Raw genomic sequence first — 20,941 nt, 5'->3', positions numbered from 1 at the left:
TATTGGGCACTATACTAGCTATACTGGGGCTACCCATACTGGGCACTATACTAGCTATACTGGGGCACTATATTAGTTATACGGGCCACTATACTAGCTATACTGGGGCTACCCATACTGGGGCACTATACTAGCTATACTGGGGCACTATACTAGTTATACGGGCCACTATACTAGCTATACTGGGAAACTATACTAGCTATACTGGGGCACTATGCTAGCTATACTGGGATAACTATACTAGCCATACTGGGGAAACTAAACTCCCTTTACTGGGGCAACTATGCTAGCTATACCACCGCACCCCAGTCCTCCGCCCCTCTGCCCCCCACCCCTCCACCCACTGTAACCCGCTGCGCACAACACTGTCCACTAGGACACACACCCCTGTGGTCCCCGGATAAAAATTTGGTCAGAAAGGGGTCCCCGGGCCGGAAAAGGTTGGGGACTTCTGGTCTAGTAGATGCCTCGTTATCTTCAGCCATCCTGGGGCCAGTCGGCGCAGGTGCAGTGCACTCTTCGTGCTCTCCTGTTGCGCTCCTCCAGCTGGGAGCGTTCTGCGCCTGCACAGTAGTACTGCACAGAATGCTCCTGGCGATGGGAGCACGGTGAAGGGGTGTGTGCACTGATCAAAGAGAGCAGGATATCTATCGGACCATTAAGGAGCGGAGGACGGTGGCAAGGGAGCGTTCTGCTAGGAGGGGATTGGAAGAAGCCCCAGGTATGTATAAAACGTTTCCCTCCTTTCATCTCAGGTTTACTCTAAATGTTAATATAAAAAAGGGGGGTTGTTTCAAGGCCAGAATGATAAACCAATAGATATAATGTCAAAAACAATAAAGATAATAGCAAAGCAACGAAGTATATTTACGGTTTGTAAGGCGTATCCTTAGCAAGGGATGAGAAGCACAGATTTAGGCTTAGTACACTATTGTTTATTGTTGTGTCTTCTGTATTTGTGATCATCATTTATTACTGCACTTAGGAAACAATCAAGAAATATTTATGACAGAACAACAGAAGATATATTATACCGCAATGAAGAGACTTGGGTCCACAAAATCTCCAAAACGAATGCCACGGCCTTCGGTATGATTTTTTTTTTATAGTAATAGATATATTTAGCAGAACTTGAGCCTGTCCATAGTGCCTGGTTGACGTCATACTAACTGACCAAAAAAACGCTATGGCCACAGTCACAGTGGTGTGTTGTGGTGACGTAAGTGTAATGGCTGCTTTGAAACACATCTTAACGTACTGCAGGGCACCACCTATTCACGGGGAAGTTGCGTTGTGGGACAAGTGCAGTGTGGTAATGCACTGTGCGTTACCGCAAAACAGGCACATTATTGTTTACAGTGAAGCATATGTTTCATTGATTGAATGCTTCACTATATGTCACACAACGCGTGGATAACAGGGTTAGCAACACAGTTGTCACTGTTAACATGGGCTAACGCCTGTTTCTGTCATCGTGACTTAAGGCCCTGGTTTAAGCTTGTGTTTGTTTTCATGCATATTAGGCAAAATATACTATAATTTGAACTGCACTAAATGTTGTAAAGATAGACCATTATTAGATTATTATTTTTTTATATAACCCAGCTTACTGGGTTTTCAAAGCTGTGTTCCGGTTTCCTTGTTAGACACTGCTTAGGGCTCTTTCACACTAGAGGCTGCGGTAGAAAAGGCTGAAAGTCAGCCTTTTGCTTAACGCCAATACATAGCGTTTTCAAAGCGTTTTGAAAGAGTTTTACAGCCCATATGAAAACGTCCTTTTTTTTTTCTTCTATAAAAATAAGTGAACAAGATAGCTGTAAAACGCTTTGAAAAGGCTGAAGTTGGCGTTTTCCATTGACTATCATTGAAACGCCAACAGCCAACTTCGGCTGTAAACAGCCCTGAAAAAGCTCCTGGGAGCGTTGAAACGCAACGCTCCAAAACGCCGAGTTAGATGTGAAAGGTAAAATGAAAGTCTATGGACTTTCTTTTACCTAGCAAAACGCCAACTTCGGCCGTGGCGTTAAAACCTTTCACATCTAAGGGCCCTTTCACACCAGAGGGATTTTTCGGCGTTTTAACGCCACGGCCGAAGTTGGCGTTTTGCTAGGTAAAAGAAAGTCCATAGACTTTCATTTTACCTTTCACATCTAACTCGGCGTTTTGGAGCGTTGCGTTTCAACGCTCCCAGGAGCTTTTTCAGGGCTGTTTACAGCCGAAGTTGGCTGTTGGCATTTCAATGATAGTCAATGGAAAACGCCAACTTCAGCGTTTTCAAAGCCTTTTCAAAGCGTTTTACAGCTATCTTGTTCACTTCTTTTTATAGAAAAAAAAAAAAAAAAAAAAAAAACACGTTTTTATATGGGCTGTAAAACTCTTTCAAAAGGCTTTGAAAACGCTATGTATTGGCGTTAAGCAAAAGGCTGACTTTCAGCCTTTTCTACCACAGCCTCTAGTGTGAAAGAGCCCTAACTCGGCGTTTTGGAGCGTTGCGTTTCAACGCTCCCAGGAGCTTTTTCAGGGCTGTTTACAGCCGAAGTTGGCTGTTGGCGTTTCAATGATAGTCAATGGAAAACGCCAACTTCAGCCTTTTCAAAGCCTTTTCAAAGCGTTTTACAGCTATCTTGTTCACTTATTTTTATAGAAGAAAAAAAAAAGGACGTTTTCATATGGGCTGTAAAACTCTTTCAAAAGGCTTTGAAAACGCTTTGAAAACGCTATGTATTGGCGTTAAGCAAAAGGCTGACTTTCAGCCTTTTCTACCGCAGCCTCTAGTGTGAAAGAGCCCTTAGAGAGAAACCGTGACCAAGAGTTGATTTTCATCCCAATCAGTAGCTGATACCCTCTTTCCCATGAGAAATATTTACCTTTTCTCAAACAAATCATCAGGGGGCTCTGTATGGCTGATATTGTAGTGAAGCCCCAGTGGGATGTCAGGACAGTTTCCTGTCTGTGAACCTCATTGCATTGTTGGAAATAACAGCTGTTTATAGATGGGTCCAACTGCCAAAAAAGCAAGCAGCATCTCCTTGCACTGACATCACCTGCCAGCAGTAAAAATGTCACCATGTGGTAAATGTCAGAATGTAAATCAGGGGGATGAAATATTTTACAATGTGCAAACACTGACTAAATCCTTTATACGTAGTTATTGTGATAAGCAACTAAATATGCAAATTATCCCTTTCCGCCCTTGTTAAGCCAAGCAAGCATCCAGAACCGCTGGTTTATAGCAAGCCTATAGCTTTAAGTTTTACACAGCCATATCAAACCCACATGTAGACAGCCTGTTTCGGACTTTTGGTCCTCATCAGTACATGGCAGGGATTGATAAGGCTGTATGAAATAGGGCTTGGTCGAGTACAACAGAGTAACCAAGCAGCTCAGGGTGACCCAAACTACTAGGAATGTATAGGGGGATAAAAGGAACCAAAAAGCCCTCCTACTAAAAAAGCAAAGCTTGGTGTAATTGCCTTCTTAAAACAGAAGGAAATTTGCAATAATTCAGTTATAAATGAACATTTGTGGTTACCCACAATGCACACCAACTAAATATGCTTAGCTGATCAGCTTTGTGCTGAGGAAGCATTATCAACTCTGTAAAATTTTCAATTGAGACCATGGCTCTGTAGATAAACCACTGCCTGTGTCATGGTCATCCTATGTAACTAGTGGTGGCTGACTGGATAAGACAGTAATAAAAGGGATACTTAAAGAGGAACCATCGCGAAAATCTTAAAATTTAAAACACATACAAATAAGAAGTACATTTCTCCCAGAGTAAAATGAGCCATAAATTACTTCTCTCCTATATTGCTCTCACTTACAGTAGGTAGTAGAAATCTGACATTACTGACAGGTTTTGGGCTAGTCCATCTCTTCATGGGGGATTCTCAGCATGGCCTTTATTCTTTATAAAGACACTAGTCTACCTAAGCCCGTTTAAAAACAGGCTCTAGGTAGTGAAATGACTGCCTCCAGTCAGTGCGCACGCACGTGCCCGCCGCGAGCGCACCCGCCCTGCTCCCTGGCCCGACCTCCCATCCTAACAGCTGTCTGTACTGCGCACATGCGCAGTACAAAAAAGCCACGGACGGACAGACAGGGAAAGTGAATGACGCAGGGACAGTTAGGTTTTATTGTATAGGATTCCCTGAAAAATCTTTATACAAAGAGGCTGGCCAGCCTTCCTGCTTGCTGCACACTATTTTGGCATTTGGAAGGAGCAACTGCCATTCACTAAGTGCTTTTAAAACTAAAGAAAACCCTAAGAACCCTCCTATGAGAAGATGGGCTAGTCCAAAATCTGTCGGTAATGTCAGATTTCTACTACTTACTGTAAGTGACAGCAACATAGGAGAAAAGCAATTTATGGCTCATTTTACTCTAGGAGAAATGTACGGTACTTCTTATTTGTATGTGTTTTAAATTTCAAGATTTTTGCGACCGTTCCTCTTTAAGCATAAGCAAAAAACAACAACAAAAAAAACAGTTTTGCCCACCAGGGGGCTTCTACCAGCCCCCTGCAGCTGTCTACTATGGGCTTTTACCGTGCCCCTGCAGTCACTATTAGATCTTCCTGTCCCCCACCGCCAGCTACTTTTGTTTTCGGCCAAAAGGCTTACTGCGCCGGCCTGTGCAGGCCTGGCCACGCGTCTCCTTCTACACCCTGCATAGGCCTGTCGGCGAAGTAAAAGTAGCTGGCGGCGGTGGTGGACAGGAGTATCCGTGAGTGACTGCGAGGGCATGGGACAGCTGCAGGGGGCTGGTAGAATCCCCAGGTGAGTAAAACTGTGTTGTTTTTTTTTCTAGACTTAAAGAGAGTCTGAAGCGAGAATAAATCTCGCTTCAGACCTCATAGATAGCAGGGGCATGTGTGCCCCTGCTAAAACGCCGCTATTCCGCAGCTTAATGGGGGTCCCTTCACCCCCAAATCCCCTCCGTACAGCAGGGGAGCGCTTCCGCATTGGGGCAGGGCTAACCGCCGCAGCCCTGCCCCACGCGCGTCTGTCAGACGCGTATCTCCGCCTCTCCCCCGGCCCTCTCAGTCTTCCTTCACTGAGAGGGGCGGGGGAGAGGTGGCGATGCGCGTCTGATAGACGCGACTAGAGGCAGGGCTGCAGCCGTTAGCCCTGCCTCCAGGAAAAGAAAATTTCACGACCAAGTTTGCGACCAAGGTTTGCGGGGGTGGGTTCAGGGGTGAGGGGACCCCCGTTTAGCCGCGGGATATCGGCATTTTAGCAGGGGCACACATGCCCCTGCTAACTATGAGCTCTGAAGCGAGATTTATTCTCGCTTCAGAGTCTTTTTAAGTGCCTCTTTAAGGGCTCTGCCTCTGTCATAGGCAACCTGGGTTCAAATCTTGGCTCTACCTATTTCAGTAAGCCTATTTCAGTAAGCCAGCAGCTATGCTGTAAGGAGTTCTTGGGCAAGACTCCCTAACACAGCTACTGCCTGCTGAGCATGCTCTAGCGGCTGCCTTGCAAGCGCCTTGAGTTTAACAGTAAAAAGTGCTATACAAATACTGGAATTATTATAATTATTAATTATGTAACTAATTGCTATTACTATTTTGCCTCCGCAGAACTGTTTTCAGGGATTTATATTTGACCTTGTCACAAAACCATCCTTTGACATAACCATCATGGCTCTCATCTTCCTCAATGTGGTGACCATGATGTGTGAAGCTGAAGGCCAGAGTGTACAGAAGACTAACATTCTGTACTTCATCAATGTCACTTTCCTCATAATGTTTACTATTGAAATCACTCTCAAGCTCTTGGCCCTGAGACAGCACTTCTTCTCCAACGGATGGAACACATTTGACTTGATCATTATCATTCTTTCTGTTGCAGGTAAGATGGTAAACTTCACACAATAAAGGTTTTGAGCCATGATGACAAAGAAAATCTTAGAATACAGCAAGTACTCCGTGCCAAGTACTGTATTCCCAAAATATTTCTATAGAAGAAACAGTAGGTGGTGCTGTTTGCTACCTATACTGACACGTATCCTCCAGCAGGTTATGCCAATGCAGTTCTTCAAGCTCTGCTCCATCATCAGTCTCCCAGCAGCGATCATTTATTTACAATGTACAACGCTGCGATCTAAGGCAGCGCTGTACTGGGGGGGCACAGGAGCGATCGGCCGTCAGAGGTTGATGTGATTGGCTGGAGGGGGAAGGGAAAGAAATAAAAACAAGAAAAAAAAGGCAAAATGGTCACCAGGGGGGTGGAAGCCTATGGTCCTCAAGTGGTTAAAAAAAAAAAAAGAATAGTAGGGAGCACAAGTACCCTTACCTCAGACCACCCACCTTTACACTAGTGTGGAGGTGACTGGGTGGAGTCTAAAACACTTTAATGTGCAGAATGAACATTGCAGTTGGAAAGATATCTAAAATGCACAAAGAATGTATGCACAGGTCATGCAGTGCTTTGAAAGTGCAGGGGTTAGCGTTTGAATTGGATTATTCCAGGGCAAAACTTTTTTTTCTAGACTTTTCACTGCCTGAAGCAAACTTTTCAAGTTAACACCTCTCTGCCCCTCCCCCTTACCGGCAGAGAAATCAGACGGCAGAAAGCACATGGAGAGGAGGCAGGGCTAGCAAAGAGCTCTGCAAATGTAATTAAAGGCGGTGCCGGCATTCACAGACTCACAGCAGGCAAGCACTGTGTTATGTTAGTATGGCAGAAGCAGCAGAGGGAGAGACTGAAAAAGATCAGCTGCATTGAGAGCTGATGCTGCCCCCTACAGTTTGCTCCCCAGAATCACATGAATTCAGTCTGCTTCATGGTAGGGCCGGCCCAGATTATCTGGGTTATTGGCAACTAGTGAGCGGCAGCATCAGAGCTGTAAAAAAATGAACAATACAAACAGCTGACTGTACATATACACATAGGCCATGCAGCCAGCCACATAGGGACTACAGAAATCACATCGTTTTAAGTCTTTTTTTAATCCTGGTATCTGAAGCGCCCACAGCTATTTCATTCTGGTATCCTTTACTGTATGTGGCTATAGGTGTACGTGCCTATGTCATTCTTTTATTTGGAGGGCACAAGGCTACTTAATTCTGTTGTATTTGTCACTATCTGCCCCTACAACTTGTCAATGCTTGTTACCTCACCTATACCCCTTCATTTACTACCCTGTCACAAGAATCTACCGTATATACTCGCATATAAGCCCACCTGTTTATTGGTAGCCACTTCTCCCTCAGAAACCAGGAAAAAGTGATTGACTAGCATATAAGCCTCCTCCCCAGTATAGCCCCCTCCACAGTAGTCAGATGTTCCCCCAGTACAAGTCAGACCCCTTACCCATAGCCAGATGTGCCCCAGGATCATACAGCTGTGTCTCAAGAAGCCACTAGGTAGCATCATAGATATGAGATGCAGCGATTGCCACACAGGAAGAATCCCTGATCATTGCACCGCAGATAGTCTTGAGCAGCACACTCTGCCCGCCATGCAGGGGATGGGGGGGCACAGACACAGCAGGGAACCTGCTGGTAAGAGCAGGATCACTAGTGCAAGATCCTTATGCTCGTCTGCCATTAACCAAACCAGCTCCACCATCTGTTTTGCTCCCCTGACTCACATATAAGTCGAGGGGGTAACTTTTCAGCACATTTTTTATGCTGAAAATCAGGCATATACCTGAGTATATACAGTATTCAACACCATTTGTTTGTCACTAGTACTATATGCCAAATCCAATCCCTATTTGCCACTAGAATCTACCTGTCACTGTTTACCTGGAACTAGGATATACTAACCATTGCCTGCCACTAGATTCTACCTATCACTACCTGCGTGCCAAGAGAAGTAATCTATCACTAGCTGCCCGCCACGTGAATCCTATACAATAAAACCCCTGTGTCCCTGTGTCCCCTGTCCCTGTGTCCGTGCTTTTTTGGCGGCACACGGACGTTACACCGGAGGACGAGGGCAGGGGGCGTGCATTGCGTGCGTGCGCTGTGGCTGTGTGTGCGCTGGCGATGCAGCGGCGGTGGCGAAAGGGGGGGGGAGGGTTTGTGAGGGGCCGAGGCCTAGCACCTGTTATTGTAACGGGCCTAAGATCTAGTTATAACTGTAAACCGGTTACTGGTATTTGCCTGTGACCGATATTATCTGCTTGCCATTTTTAACATTTGCATGGCAGTATCTGCTTACTAAATAAGGTACGGTAGGGGTTTTTTTTAGGTTTTTTTCCCTTTACAGTCTTACAGTTTTTGTGTGACAATACCACTTTAATCACTGAGAGAAACAGTGATCACCAGCATGATCTTAGTGAATTGAGGCCAATATCCTCCATCACCTGTCTATATTCGCCTCAATTCACCAAAGATCATGCTGGAGATAATAAGGCAAGAGAAAACTTAAGCTGCCCATACATTAGAACGAGTATGGGCAGATTCGACCAAGAGACAAATTTATCTCTAATCGAATCTGATTAGAGATAAATTTGTCTCTAATTGAATCTGCCCATACACTACAGGCCGATTCCCGTCCGATTTCAGCATGAAATCATCAGGGAATCGGTTGAGCCGCCGCTGTCCGCCCCGCCGCTGCCCCCAAAATGTATAAATGTATGTAGTGCAGTGCATTTATACATTACCTGTCCTGTAGCAGCTTCCACACGGTGTCCCTCCATCTCGCTGGGTAACAGCTGCATACACGCTAGCGGCGCATAGTGTCTGACGTCAGCCGCTATGCGCCTTCGTAATGTCAGAGCGCCGCCGGCGTGTATGCAGAACCTGGAGATGCACGGAACCCACGTGGAGGCTGACACCGGACAGGTAATGTATAAATGCACTACACACTGCATACATTTATACATTGCGGCGGTAGCGGCAGGGGTTTCGTCGTCTCGTCGGTCGTTCGCTAATCAGTCGCCGTACCTCCCCGCACCCGACCAACCAACCTCGGCCCGAAATTTCCCACATGCGCGATCGACTGTGCAGCCAATTTCTGTCCCGAAATTGGTTGCTTTGTCGGTCGGGCATGCACTTGGCGGCACCAATTTTCATCCAATTTGATTATAATATTCGAATTGGATGGTCGATTGGTTGGTTGGTCGCCTAGTGTATGGCCCCCTTTACCAATACACGTCAATGGTATTTTCAATGTTAATTCACTAAAGAAGCTTGCCTTATTAAGGCTTAGAGATAAGTTTTCACAGTGAGAGAGTTATCTTATCACTTCAGTCCTTAAGTTACCTCCTCTGTAGTTATTTTCACATGCAGTTCATTAACAGCCTGGCCCATATGCAATTCATTTTTTCACTTGAGTTATCTCCTAGGATATAATTTTCATCTTCTCTGTAAACTAAATTTTCATCATTTTACAATTAAACAAGTACCCAAAAGTTGGTGAAAAAGTACTATCAAATTTATTTTGAGTATTTTATTGCTTGATGGTGACTTAACCATTTAAGGACCGCAGTGATTGAGATCTACGCCCTGTATTGGTGGGCTCCTGGCTGGCAGGGCGTAGATCTCAATCACTGTCCGCAGCGCGCATCCGCCGTCTCCGCCGCTCCCTGCCGATCGCGCCGCTCAAACCCGACGATTCTCGCCGCATCTCACAGGCTCTGCCTGTCTCTATGACGGCAGAGTCATGTGAGCAGGTCAGGAGCCGATTTCATTGGCTCCTGGCCCTGTCTTTCAATGTAAGCAACTCCCATTGGCTTACATTGAAAAACAGGGTCAGGAGCCAATGAAAGCGGCTCCTGACCTGCTCACATGATTCTGCCGTCATAGAGACAGGCAGAGTCTATGTCCTGGGGGTCTCGGCGAGCGGCGATGACGGCGGTTGCGGCGGGTATGTGCGGCAATTCGTCGGGATTTCGTCGGGATTGGACGAGCGGTCTCTGGTCTTTAAAGAGACACTGAAGCGAAAAAAAATATATGATATAATGAATTGGTTGTGTACTATGAATAATTACTAGAAGATTAGCAGCAAAGAAAATATTCTCATATTTTTATTTTCAGGTATATAGTGTTTTTTCTAACATTGCATCACTCTATAATATGTCCAGATTACACAACACTCAGCATTCAAAATGAGTCTTTCAGAGCAGTCTGTGAAGTAATAAACTCTTCTCTGCTAGAGGAAAAGTAAACAGTTCAATTACAGTTCAGATAATAAAAGTCAGATAACAGCCCTCTCCACGACCAAGTTGGTCGGAGAGCTTAACCACTTCGTCCACAGGTCAGTAGATATACGTCCTCTGGGACTTCATCTAAGCCACAGGTCAGTAGATATACGTCTTGTAGCAGAAGCAGTGCTGTGCAGGATTGGGCTTGCTCCTGTGCACATTTCTGGCACTATCTGATGCAGCACTAATTGGTGAATGAGAATATACGTTTCCTGAGCTAATGAGATTGAATTTTACTATGAAAAATACTTGTATTTTCTCATTTCATAGTGAAAAACACACTCTGTAGCATTATTTCAGAATCAAATATCTTCACCATAAATTGTGACAGGAACATAATCTAAGTTTTGTGATAAGCAGTAAGAATTGCCAAACAAAATGTGTGTTTTTTATCTACAGTAGCACTTTTTATTTTTAAACTGGAATTGGTAAAACTGAAAAATACATGTTTTTTCTATTTTTTTCTTTGTTTTCCCATTAAAATTCATAGAAAACAAAATAGTTTGAGGGGAAAAATGGCATACAATGAAAGCCTAGTTTGTCTTGAAAAAAACAATATATATTTCATTTCTGTGTCTTAAGTAGGGATAAAGGTATTTCTGATTAAATAGGGACATAGCTAAACTGTCAAAACTGCTCTGGTCAATAAGTACAAAACAAGGTCTGGATGCGAAGTGGTTAATAGCTTTTTTGCATAGAGATAACAACTGGAGTTTCTCAACTCTTCCTGCACTGGAAACAATTAGACTGATGTATCTGATCTTAATGTTTTTTTTTCTTAGCTGTACTACACATACATATCATAATATCATCATTTTTTTTTTCGCTTCAGTGTCTCTTTAAGTGCCCAGAGACTGCTGGTCCTTAAATGGTTAAAGAGCATTTTATGACAAGTAGTAAAACTATCACATAGGAGAAAACTCAGGAGAAAAACTGAATTGCATATGGCCCCCTGTCTTTAACTTTAGAATGCTGTAGTTATTTTAAGGATTGAAGAGTTAACTTTTGTGAGACAACTCCACTGTCTGATATACTGGTAGGAGAACAGAGGCTCCAGAAGAATAAAAGTGCATAACATTTTTAAAAATTGCTGGGAGGAAGTGGTGGACTTACCTCCATAAATCAGACACACAGGACTGTCACTATGTAAACATACACATTTATTGAAAGTACCCCAAGAATGCACCGCGTTTTGCAAGCACAGCCCACTTCATCAGGCAATAAGCAGGGGACAAAAAACTGCAAACAAGAGACAAAGGCATAGCTATAAAAGTTGCCAAAGTTAAAAATGTATTATTGACAAATAGAGAAAGTGTAGTGAGGATAATACTTTAAGAATGGTATTCATAAGAAAGGGGTGATAGCAACCAAAATGATCAAAATATAAATATATAGTGAATGGGTGTAGCTAGAAAAAGAGTATAGAGAATGGGTAAATAGAGCTAGGTGATGAGATGGTAGTTAGTAAGTCAAGACATGACACTGGTTTAAAACTAAATGTATATCGGCATTAGATAAAGAGTTGGGGGTGGGGTAGTGAGTATATGGCCAACGAGGAGACAAATACAAGTATAAGATAGTAAAAAATGTAAGAACTTACCAGCAATTCAGTTATAGCCAGTGGAGAGCCTCTGTAATGGTGTGAGGTCACTTGCTGCTTTAAATGTACTGATGTTGGCTGGTTTGGCCAATCTGCGTGTTGGTCAGGCGTGGGTGGGCGGGGCAAGTCGCCTAGGTAACGGGGAGGCTACCAATCAGCTGTGGCCAGCTGTAGGGAGCCGATTGGTGTGCCTGAGCCGTTATGTAACTCACACGCTTTGTCTGCATGCACCGGGCTGGGACCTAACACATATGGGGGGCGTGTCCCAGGATGTTGCATCCTCTGCGTCTCATGGCCGGGGATAGTTACCCGCATGCGTAAAAATGGACGCGTTGGTGCTGATGAGCGCTGCGACGTAAATGTCGCATCACAGGATAAAGTGCATAGCATAAAACTTGACGTGGAGCGCAAGTGAGTTACGCTCCATAATGAGATAAATGATGCGCAGGCGTACTGTAACTGAAGGGTGTCGGGGAGAGACGGAAAGGAAAGGGGCAAATGCTGTGAAACAAATATATATTATGTATATGAAAATTGTGCAATAAACTTATGGACCTATGTGTATATGTTTTTCTTGGTTTACGTATGTAGGATAACATTGTGTTTGAGATCAGGTATTTTGCTGCCCTCAAGTGGTGGAGAACTGTCTGATATGATTGTTAATGATTACAAATGAATACAAAATGTTAGTTTTTCTTTAAAAGTAACAATATGTTATCTGCATTCATTTTTACAGGTCATTTTCTGGAAGACAAAATTATAGGATTTGTATTTGTAAATCCAATAATATTCAGAGCTCTCAGGCTTTTGAGAATCTTGCGACTTATTAAAAGAGCCAAGGGAATACGCACATTGGTGTCTGCTTTGATGATGTCACTTCCTGCTTTATTCAACATTGCTCTTCTTCTCTTCTTAATCATGTACATTTATGCCGTATTTGGCATGTTTTTCTTTGCCTACGTTAAGAAAGAAGGTGGTATTGATGACATGTTCAATTTTGAAACCATTGGCAACAGTATGCTTTGCATGTTTATGATCACAACATCGGCAGGGTGGGATGGCTTACTCATTCCATTTCTCAACAGCCATGAACCAGACTGTGATCCAAACATTGAGTATCCCGGGAGCTCTTCAAGAGGAAATTGTGGCAACCCAACCTTAGGCATCTTCTTTTTCGTCAGCTACATCTATATTTCCTATTTCATCATAGTCAACATGTACATTGCTGTCCTTCTGGAACACTTTGATGCTGCCACTGAGGAGAGTGAAGAACCCTTAACAAAATATGACTTTGAGAGGTTTTATTACGTCTGGAAGAAGTTTGACCCAACTGCTTCACAGTTCATTGAACACAGCAAGCTCTTTGATTTTGCAGATGCGCTTGACCCACCTCTTAGAGTACCAAAACCAAATCGCACTCAGCTTATTGCCATGGATCTCCCCATAGTCAGCGGAGACAGGATTCACTGTCTGGATATTCTCTTTGCTTTCACTAAACGGGTTTTAGGTGATTTGGAAGATGTGGATGGTTTACGTTTAGCAGTGGAAGAGTGGTTCATGGCATCAAATCCATCAAAAGAACCCCATGAGCCCATAACAACGACCTTACTACATAAACAACAAGAGCAGTCAGCTACGGTTATCCAGCGTTGCTACAGAGGTTACCGCTCTCAGAAAGCAGCTCAGGGTCCATGTGAGAGCACTTCTGGGGGCAAATCTGGCACCGCAGCCATGACCGACTCCATACCATCTTACAAAAGTGTAGAAAATGGCAATCAGAAAAAGAGCACCACTGTAAAGTTAGAAAAGGATGCCAAAAGTAAGCTTGGCATTAGTGATCAGGAGATGCAAAATGTGTAAAGTTTGGACAACTGATCCACTTTCTGCCAGGAGTTCTATGCCAAATTGCCTGTTACACTAATGTATGTTAAGTGCCTGTAAAAGCATATACGAAAGTAACTTTTTTTATGAACTTAATAAGCTTATGGGTCTTTTAACCGGGTTCTGTCTAAAGAATTTAAAGAAAAACCTGTAAATGAAAAAGTAAAAAAAAAAACAAAAAAAAAACCTTAAGCTTCTGGATACTCCAAAGGCGTCTCTTTTACCCTCTTTTTGTTTGCCTCCATGCCCACGTCTGTATGAGTGTAGACATACTGTGCATACTACGCAAAAGAGGACGCCTACATAATGTGAACCACCCTTTTCATTAACGTTCTGTGTGCATCAGTACGTCTTTCGTGATACAGAAAAATGTGCAAAATTTTGCAAGTGTGAATCTGCCCTGAGTGTCTACCTTGTTCCTTTCCATGATATGCCCAGCCATTGTACTCAGCCAGTCGTACTATATCCTCCAGTTAGCCACCTACTGCCAGATCCTCAGTGGTCAGTAAAATAGCTAATACGGATAACTCTGACACTGTTAAACCCTTTTTAAATGTTTACATGGATTTGCCTTAATTCTACTGCTAATGCTGCTGTGTTGATGATTTTTCACATATGAGAACATAGGGATAGTATAAAAAATGTGCATTCTACAACACAAATGTGAAACATGAAGCTTTGTATCTAAAAAACAGCAACCAAATCAAAGGTTTTAGTTTTTTCACATTGTGCATGTTAGTGGGTATTTTTGCAAAATCAAACACGCATTGAAGGTGGTTTGTGTTCAGGGCCACCATCAGAGGGGACAACAAACAATACAGTGAGGGACCCCAGGGAGCATATCGCAGTAACTCACCTTGCGGGATCCCCTGCAGCCTCTTTCTACTTCCTCTCCCAGGCGTCCGTTGCTTTGGAAACAGCATCCCCTGTGAGGACGTAACCGCATGTTAACCCAGGGGGCACTGGTAGCAATGCGAGGGAAGCCTGGGAGAGGAAGTAGAATGAGGCTGTGGGGATCCCGGAAGGTGAGTTACTGCGCTATGCCTGCTCTCCCCGCTCTGCGCCTATACTGAGCTAAAGTATACTGGGACAACTCTATTGGATACCTATAGCTTACCTATACTGGGGGCAACTATACTGGCTACCTATACTGGAGGCACCTACCTAGCTAACCTATACTGGCTACCTATACTGGAGGCATCTACCTAGCTTGCCTGTACTGGAGGAAACCAAACTTGCTACCTATACTGGAGGCCCCTACCTAGGTAACCTATACTGGGGCAACTATGCTGGTTACCTATACTAGAGGCACCTACCTGGCTAACCTATACTGGTAAATGGTGGTGGGCACAGGGGTGAGATGGCTAGTGGGCGGGCACAGCAGCCAGTGGGTGGGCCCAGGGAGGGGGACCGAGGCCTGATTGATGTGTAAAGAGCCCTGCAATTTCTGATGGCGGCCCTGTATGTTGTGTTTTGTGTTAACAGAAATGCAAATGCTTTAGAAAAAAGTGGTTTTCACAAATAAGGAGAGCTTCACTCCGGTCTGTACATTCGCAGTACTAGTATGCAAATAGCCCGAGGAAGTCTGTCCACCTTTATCCAGCCTGTTGTCCAGATCCCATTCCATCCTCAGTTCAGTTCATTGTGATCAGCCCCATTTAACCAATTAGAAATTTTGCTACTGAAAATTTGCAGTCAAAGCACGCTGTTGGAAACTTGGAAACACTAACTCTGTGTTTCTGGGCACATCTACATAGCTACCGAAGTGGCTGCCACCCAGACTCAAGCAGCAGTCACCTAAACCCCTGCAGTTGCTACAGTGCACCAGTGACCTGCAGCTGGTGTACAGGTGTGGTGTTTACTGGACACCTAACCAGCTTACTAAGTCCTGTGTAGTGACTGAGATTCACCATATTGTTCATGCCACATAGAGAACCTCTTGACAGGTTTCAACATACTCCCAGGAATTTATGGACATGGATGTGGAACAATGCTGGCTCATGTATTTTGACCACAGGCAATCCATAATTTTTGGAAATCCTAGCCTTTTAAAACAAAAATTATCAGGAACTGGAAGAGAATTTTGGTCATGCTGTCCATATGCAGGACTTCCATTCTTAGCAAATCTTTTGAACGCCAAGTCACTATCTACTTGCACCTTGGAATACCTAGCCAGCACTTGAGACCGAATGGTTCAATAGATTGCAACATCAAGAAGGACTTCTTACTTCCAGTTGCTGCTTTAGCATTTTTTGTGAAATGGGAATTTAAAATATCATGTCAGGGTGCATACTACACAATCCTTCATTTGTAGCACTTCCTAGGATCCTACCCAATACATAGTCAAATATATGGAATCTATTCCAATGTAGTCTTTATAATACAAGTATGTATACTATAAAAATATATTTTTGTTGGCCATTTGCATAGCAGGTCAAACAATATTGAAGGGTTTGGGTATCAATAACCATTGTTTTTAATATCCAATCCAATTATTATCACAATAAGACAATAAACATATTACAAATGACGACAAGTGGTTGTGTTCTGGTTTATTCATCTTTGATAAGTGTGATAATATTAATACTTCTATTAGTATGATTATACCAAAGGTTATTAATGCATAGGGGTTTTTTTTTAATACATTACCACTTTTGGTAGTTCTCGGTAACCCCATATAATAGCAAGCATATAAAGGTGAGTTGGGGTATTTATGTGACATTTTCGTTGTAGAGTTTGCTGACAGCTGAACTATAGATCCAAAGTCTTGGACCTTCTCAACCATTTTTTCAGACAACAGGGATTTGGGATGTTTGGGGAGGTGCCCAATCCACATATTCTTGGAGTGAGTGGATGCCCGCAAAGACCCGCGAAACATTTTGTCAACAATATAACTGTTTTTTGAACAATAAAGACTCCCTTTTCCAAATCTTTGTGTGAGTCATCGTAGGAGGTAAGACATTTTTTTCTTAAAGGGAAGGTTCAGGGAGGGGATTAAAAAAATAAAAATAAATTTCCACTTACCTGGGGCTTCCTCCAGCCCGTGGCAGGTAGGAGGTGCCCTCGCCGCCGCTCCGCAGGCTCCCGGTGGTCTCCGGTGGCCGACCCGACCTGGCCAGGCCGGCTGCCAGGTCGGGCTCTTCTGCGCTCCATTTCCTGGGACTTCTGCGTCCCACGCCGGCGCGCTGACGTCATCGGACGTCCGCCGGGCTGTACTGCATACTCCCTGAACCTTCCCTTTAAATAGATCCACCCACTCCAAGAATATATGCATTGAGCACCTCCTGAAACATCCCAAATCCCCATTATCACTTAGACATCTTAGTCTGAGGTGTAATTTTTGCTAATTGTGGCTAGTCTACAGGTAGGAAAGAATATAGGAGGAGAGTGACCGCCCAGGTCCAGGAGGATTTAGGATACCGAGCGGGAATATTTTTTTCCCGCAGGTGTATACTGTGGTGGCAGGACTGCAACCCATCCTTGTAAGTATTCATTACCCACAACTTCTATTTTATATCTTGCACCTAACAATAATACACCATTAGGTTCCTGGTCTCCTTTCATTTCACAGGTCCAAGGACCTTGGCTTCTATCCTTGGCTGAGCAGAACCCTTGTAATCTGATCCATAGACGGATCTTCTCCACTAATTTTTCTCCACCAGTGTTTGATGTCGGTTAGCCAAGTTTCCCACAGAATTCTACAACCACCAACTTAAAACAATGTTTCTTTGAAAGTTCACATTGCCCAAGTTATTATAGCTTCAAGTGGACACCATTTTCTGTTTTAGGAGACATCATCACCCCTTTGAAACAAAATCTTCGGTTATTTGAAGAGATTTTATAATGATAGGTATGACAGGTCCGCCTACATGGGCTAGTAGTGTAAATTATAGTATTTTGAAGATGTTAAAGCGGAATATAACCCTGCATTTCAACTTTGCTCTAAAACATTATTTACAGTATATTATATGCAACCAGCATTTTTTTTTTTTACTAGACCAGCATTGGAAGGGTTACACGGAGCTTTCAAGTTCCTGGAGAGAACTGCAGACGCATCCGAAGCTTACATAGATACATTTTGTTTACATAAATGTATCTAAGTGTAGAATGTGACTCACTGTCTCTGACTGAGAAGGAGCTGGAGGACAGCCAAACAGTGTGTAACATTTATCACTTGTTACATTCTATTTAGTTAAATGTATCTATCTGAACTTCTGCATATCTCTCCACGGAACTTTAAACCTCTGTGTGTAACCCTTCCAATGCTGGTCTAGTAAAAAAAATGCTGGTTGCATATAATATGCTGTAAATAATGTTTTAGAGCAAAGTTGAAATGCAGGGTTATATTCCACTTTAATTGTTTAGGTGCCTGCAGGGCCGGCCCGCTCATGAGGCGGGGTGAAACTTTTGCCTCAGGCGGCAAATTTCCAGGGGCGGCACCCGCCCGTCCGTGGGTGCGGGGAGCCGGCCCGCCGAGCTGGAGGGGTAGCTGGCAGGACGGGGGTATTGGGCCAGCGGCGGGGAGGGGGGTCGGACCCCCCCCCCTCCCTCACCTGGGTCTCCCGTCCTCCGCTCCCCTCCAGCCTAAATAGACGCAGCCGTATATGTAAGAGGCACGGGCGGGGAGACACTCACCTCCTCCTCGCTCCAGCGTGCGCTCCACTGACATCACTTCCTGCAACGCTGCAGGAAGTGATGTCAGTGGAGCGCATGCTGGGAAGAGGTGAGTGTCCTCCCCGCCCGTGCCTCTTACATATACGGCTGCGTCTATTTAGGCTGGAGGGGAGCGGAGGACGGGGGACCCAGGCGAGGGAGGGGGGGGTCCGACCCCCCTCCCCGCCGCTGGCCCAATACCCCCGTCCTGCCAGCTACCCCTCCAGCTCGGCGGCCCCCCAGAGCGGGCCCCCCCCCGAGGGGGGGGGGGAGGGGCGGCGGTGGCAATTTTTTTTAAAAAATTTGCCTCAGGCGGCAAAAAGTCTAGGGCCGGCCCTGGGTGCCTGGTGCAAGATAGATCATGATGCAGAATGTCAGTTTTTTTTCTGCGCGCGAACACCATATTAAGTGTGAACTAGCTCACTGATTAACATGAGTTCTCAGTTTTTCTGTGCAGAAAACGCACACGAAAACAGTCAAGTGTGTTCCCTGCCTAAAATTATCACCTAGGAGGAAACTCAGGTGAAAAAGTGAATTGCATATGGGCCCCTGTCATAAAATGCCTTTTAAATCACTAGCAAAAAAAAGTACTCAAAATAATTTTTATAGTACTTGTTCACCAACTTTTGGGTACTTTTTTAATTGTAAAATGGTGAAAACTTATTTTAAAGAGAATATGAAAATTATATCATAGTTTATAATTCAGGAGAAAAGGTTAATTGCATATGGGCCCGGGGCCCATATGCAAATACCCTTTTCTGCTGAGTTTTCTACTTCAAGGTCATTTTTCATTTTCTATTTAGAATATCATTTTAGAATATCGTTTCAGCACTTTGCAATTGAAAAAAAATAAAAACAGTAGGTGGAAAAGTACTGTCAAAACTAGTTTAAGTATTTTCTTTCTTGCTGGTGACTTAAAGAAAACTTGTATAAAAAAGAAAGGGCCCCTGGGGGGTACTTACCTCAGTAGGGGGAAGCCTCTGGATCCTAACAAGGCCTCCCTGTCCTCCTCCGTCCCTCGGTTGCAGTGCGTTGGGGACCCCCCAAATAGCGGCGAGGTAATATTTAGCTACTGTGATCCTGCGCAGGCGCACTAGCGGCTCTTCGTGCGGGTCTAAGGCGGAAATAGCTGAACCTGATCAATCCGCAATACTGCGCAGATGCGATTCCTTTGCGCCTGCGCAGTAGAGCGGATCCAATCAAGTTTGGCTATTTCCGCCTTAACCCGAATGAAGAGCCGCTAGTGCGCCTGCGCAGGATCGCGGTAGGTAAATATCGCCCGTGCCTGCGCCCTCTTGTCAAGCCTTATCGAGGGCCTTTTGGGGGAGCCAGAGCTGGATTCCCCAAAGCTACAGGGGAGGGGGAAGCGTCATTGGGACCCTGAGGCTTTCCCCTCCCGAGGTAAGTATCCCCCAGAGGTTTTTTTTTTTATTATTACAGAGTGTCTTTAAAAAGACATTTTATTGACAATTTAAAAAATATTGCCTAGGAGAAAAAATTAATTGCATATGGGCCCTGGAGTCAAAGGCCAACATTACTCTTCCTTCTTTCTTCCTTGTTTTGTAATAGCCTCTTTATTTTGGATTTTCACTTTACTTCATATTTTCTTTTCCTTTATCTTTTTTTTCTTACTTACTTCTTGCTGCTTTACTCCTTTTTCTGTATTTTTTTTTCCCCATTTGTTCCATTTCTTTTCACCTATTTTTTTCTATCTTTGTTTTTCCCTCTTTCTTTTCACTTACATTTCTTCTTTCTTCTCCCCTCTTCCATCCAAGTCTTTTCTTTGTCTTTTGTCTACTTACTTCCTACATATAGCTATATTCTTTCTTTATACACGATTCTTCATTTTTACTTCCTTCTTATTATTTTTTGATTCATTCTTACTCTTCCTTCTTTACTCTGTGTTTTTTTTTTTCACCATTCTTCTTGTTCTTCTTAATTCTTCTTTTTAGCATCATTTTCTTTATCTTCCTCTTTTTTGTTGCTTTCTCCGACATACCCCTCCCCTTTTTCTTTGTCCTTTTCTTTTATACATCCCTTTCATCATCCTTCCTTCTTTCTATCTTTTACTAGTTTTCCTAAAGTTCTCTTCTTCTCATGTATGCTTTCTTTCTTTCTTTCTTTCTTTCTTTCTTATTATCCATTTTTGCTTGCTTCCTTCTTTCTTCCCACTTGTTTTTTTCTCATTTATTACTCCTTTCTACTGTTTTTCCTATTATCATCAGTCTTTTTTTCCCCTTTCTTCCTACTTTCTCCTACCTTCCACTTATCTTTTTCTGCTTATCTCTCTCTATTCCTTCACTATTACTCTACTTACCCCTACTTGCTATTTCTTTCTTTCTTTTTCTCCAGAATCCTTTCTTTACTTGATTTCTTATTTTTACGTATATTTTCTTTCTTTGTGCTTTCTATACTTCATTTTTTTCCTGTTTCCATCTTTCCTATGTTGCCATTTTTGTTTCACCATACTTTTTGCGAACATATATTTTCGCACAAAGCGAGAATATTTGTGAAAATATATGGGAATGATATAACTCATTTTCACCAAAGGCATTGAAGTCTATGGACAACAGAGAACACATCACATTACTCAAATGAGTAAATGAGCAAACATTTATGGACATGCATGCAAAATTACATTTTCAA

At 43.5% G+C, this 20,941-nt stretch overlaps 1 protein-coding gene across 2 annotated transcripts in view; it reads left to right on the top strand.

The window, feature by feature from the left end:
- LOC137525000 (sodium channel protein type 2 subunit alpha-like) overlaps positions 1–16,172 on the top strand; it is a 173,866-nt gene extending 157,694 nt beyond the window's left edge. For both annotated transcript variants that reach the window (XM_068245616.1, XM_068245617.1), the window contains exons 23-25: positions 982–1,089; positions 5,585–5,855; positions 12,498–16,172. In XM_068245616.1, coding sequence (XP_068101717.1) covers positions 982–1,089; positions 5,585–5,855; positions 12,498–13,621 — 1,503 coding nt within the window. In that variant the 3' untranslated portion in view covers positions 13,622–16,172. The remainder of the gene's footprint in view (positions 1–981; positions 1,090–5,584; positions 5,856–12,497) is intronic.
- The last annotated feature ends 4,769 nt before the right edge of the window (positions 16,173–20,941 follow it).

The sequence above is a fragment of the Hyperolius riggenbachi genome, chromosome 7, assembly GCF_040937935.1.
Source record: "Hyperolius riggenbachi isolate aHypRig1 chromosome 7, aHypRig1.pri, whole genome shotgun sequence".
NCBI classification, from domain to species: Eukaryota; Metazoa; Chordata; class Amphibia; order Anura; family Hyperoliidae; genus Hyperolius; species Hyperolius riggenbachi.
Note: the sequence above shows the minus strand (reverse complement) of the source record. Positions and strands in the feature narration are given on the sequence as shown.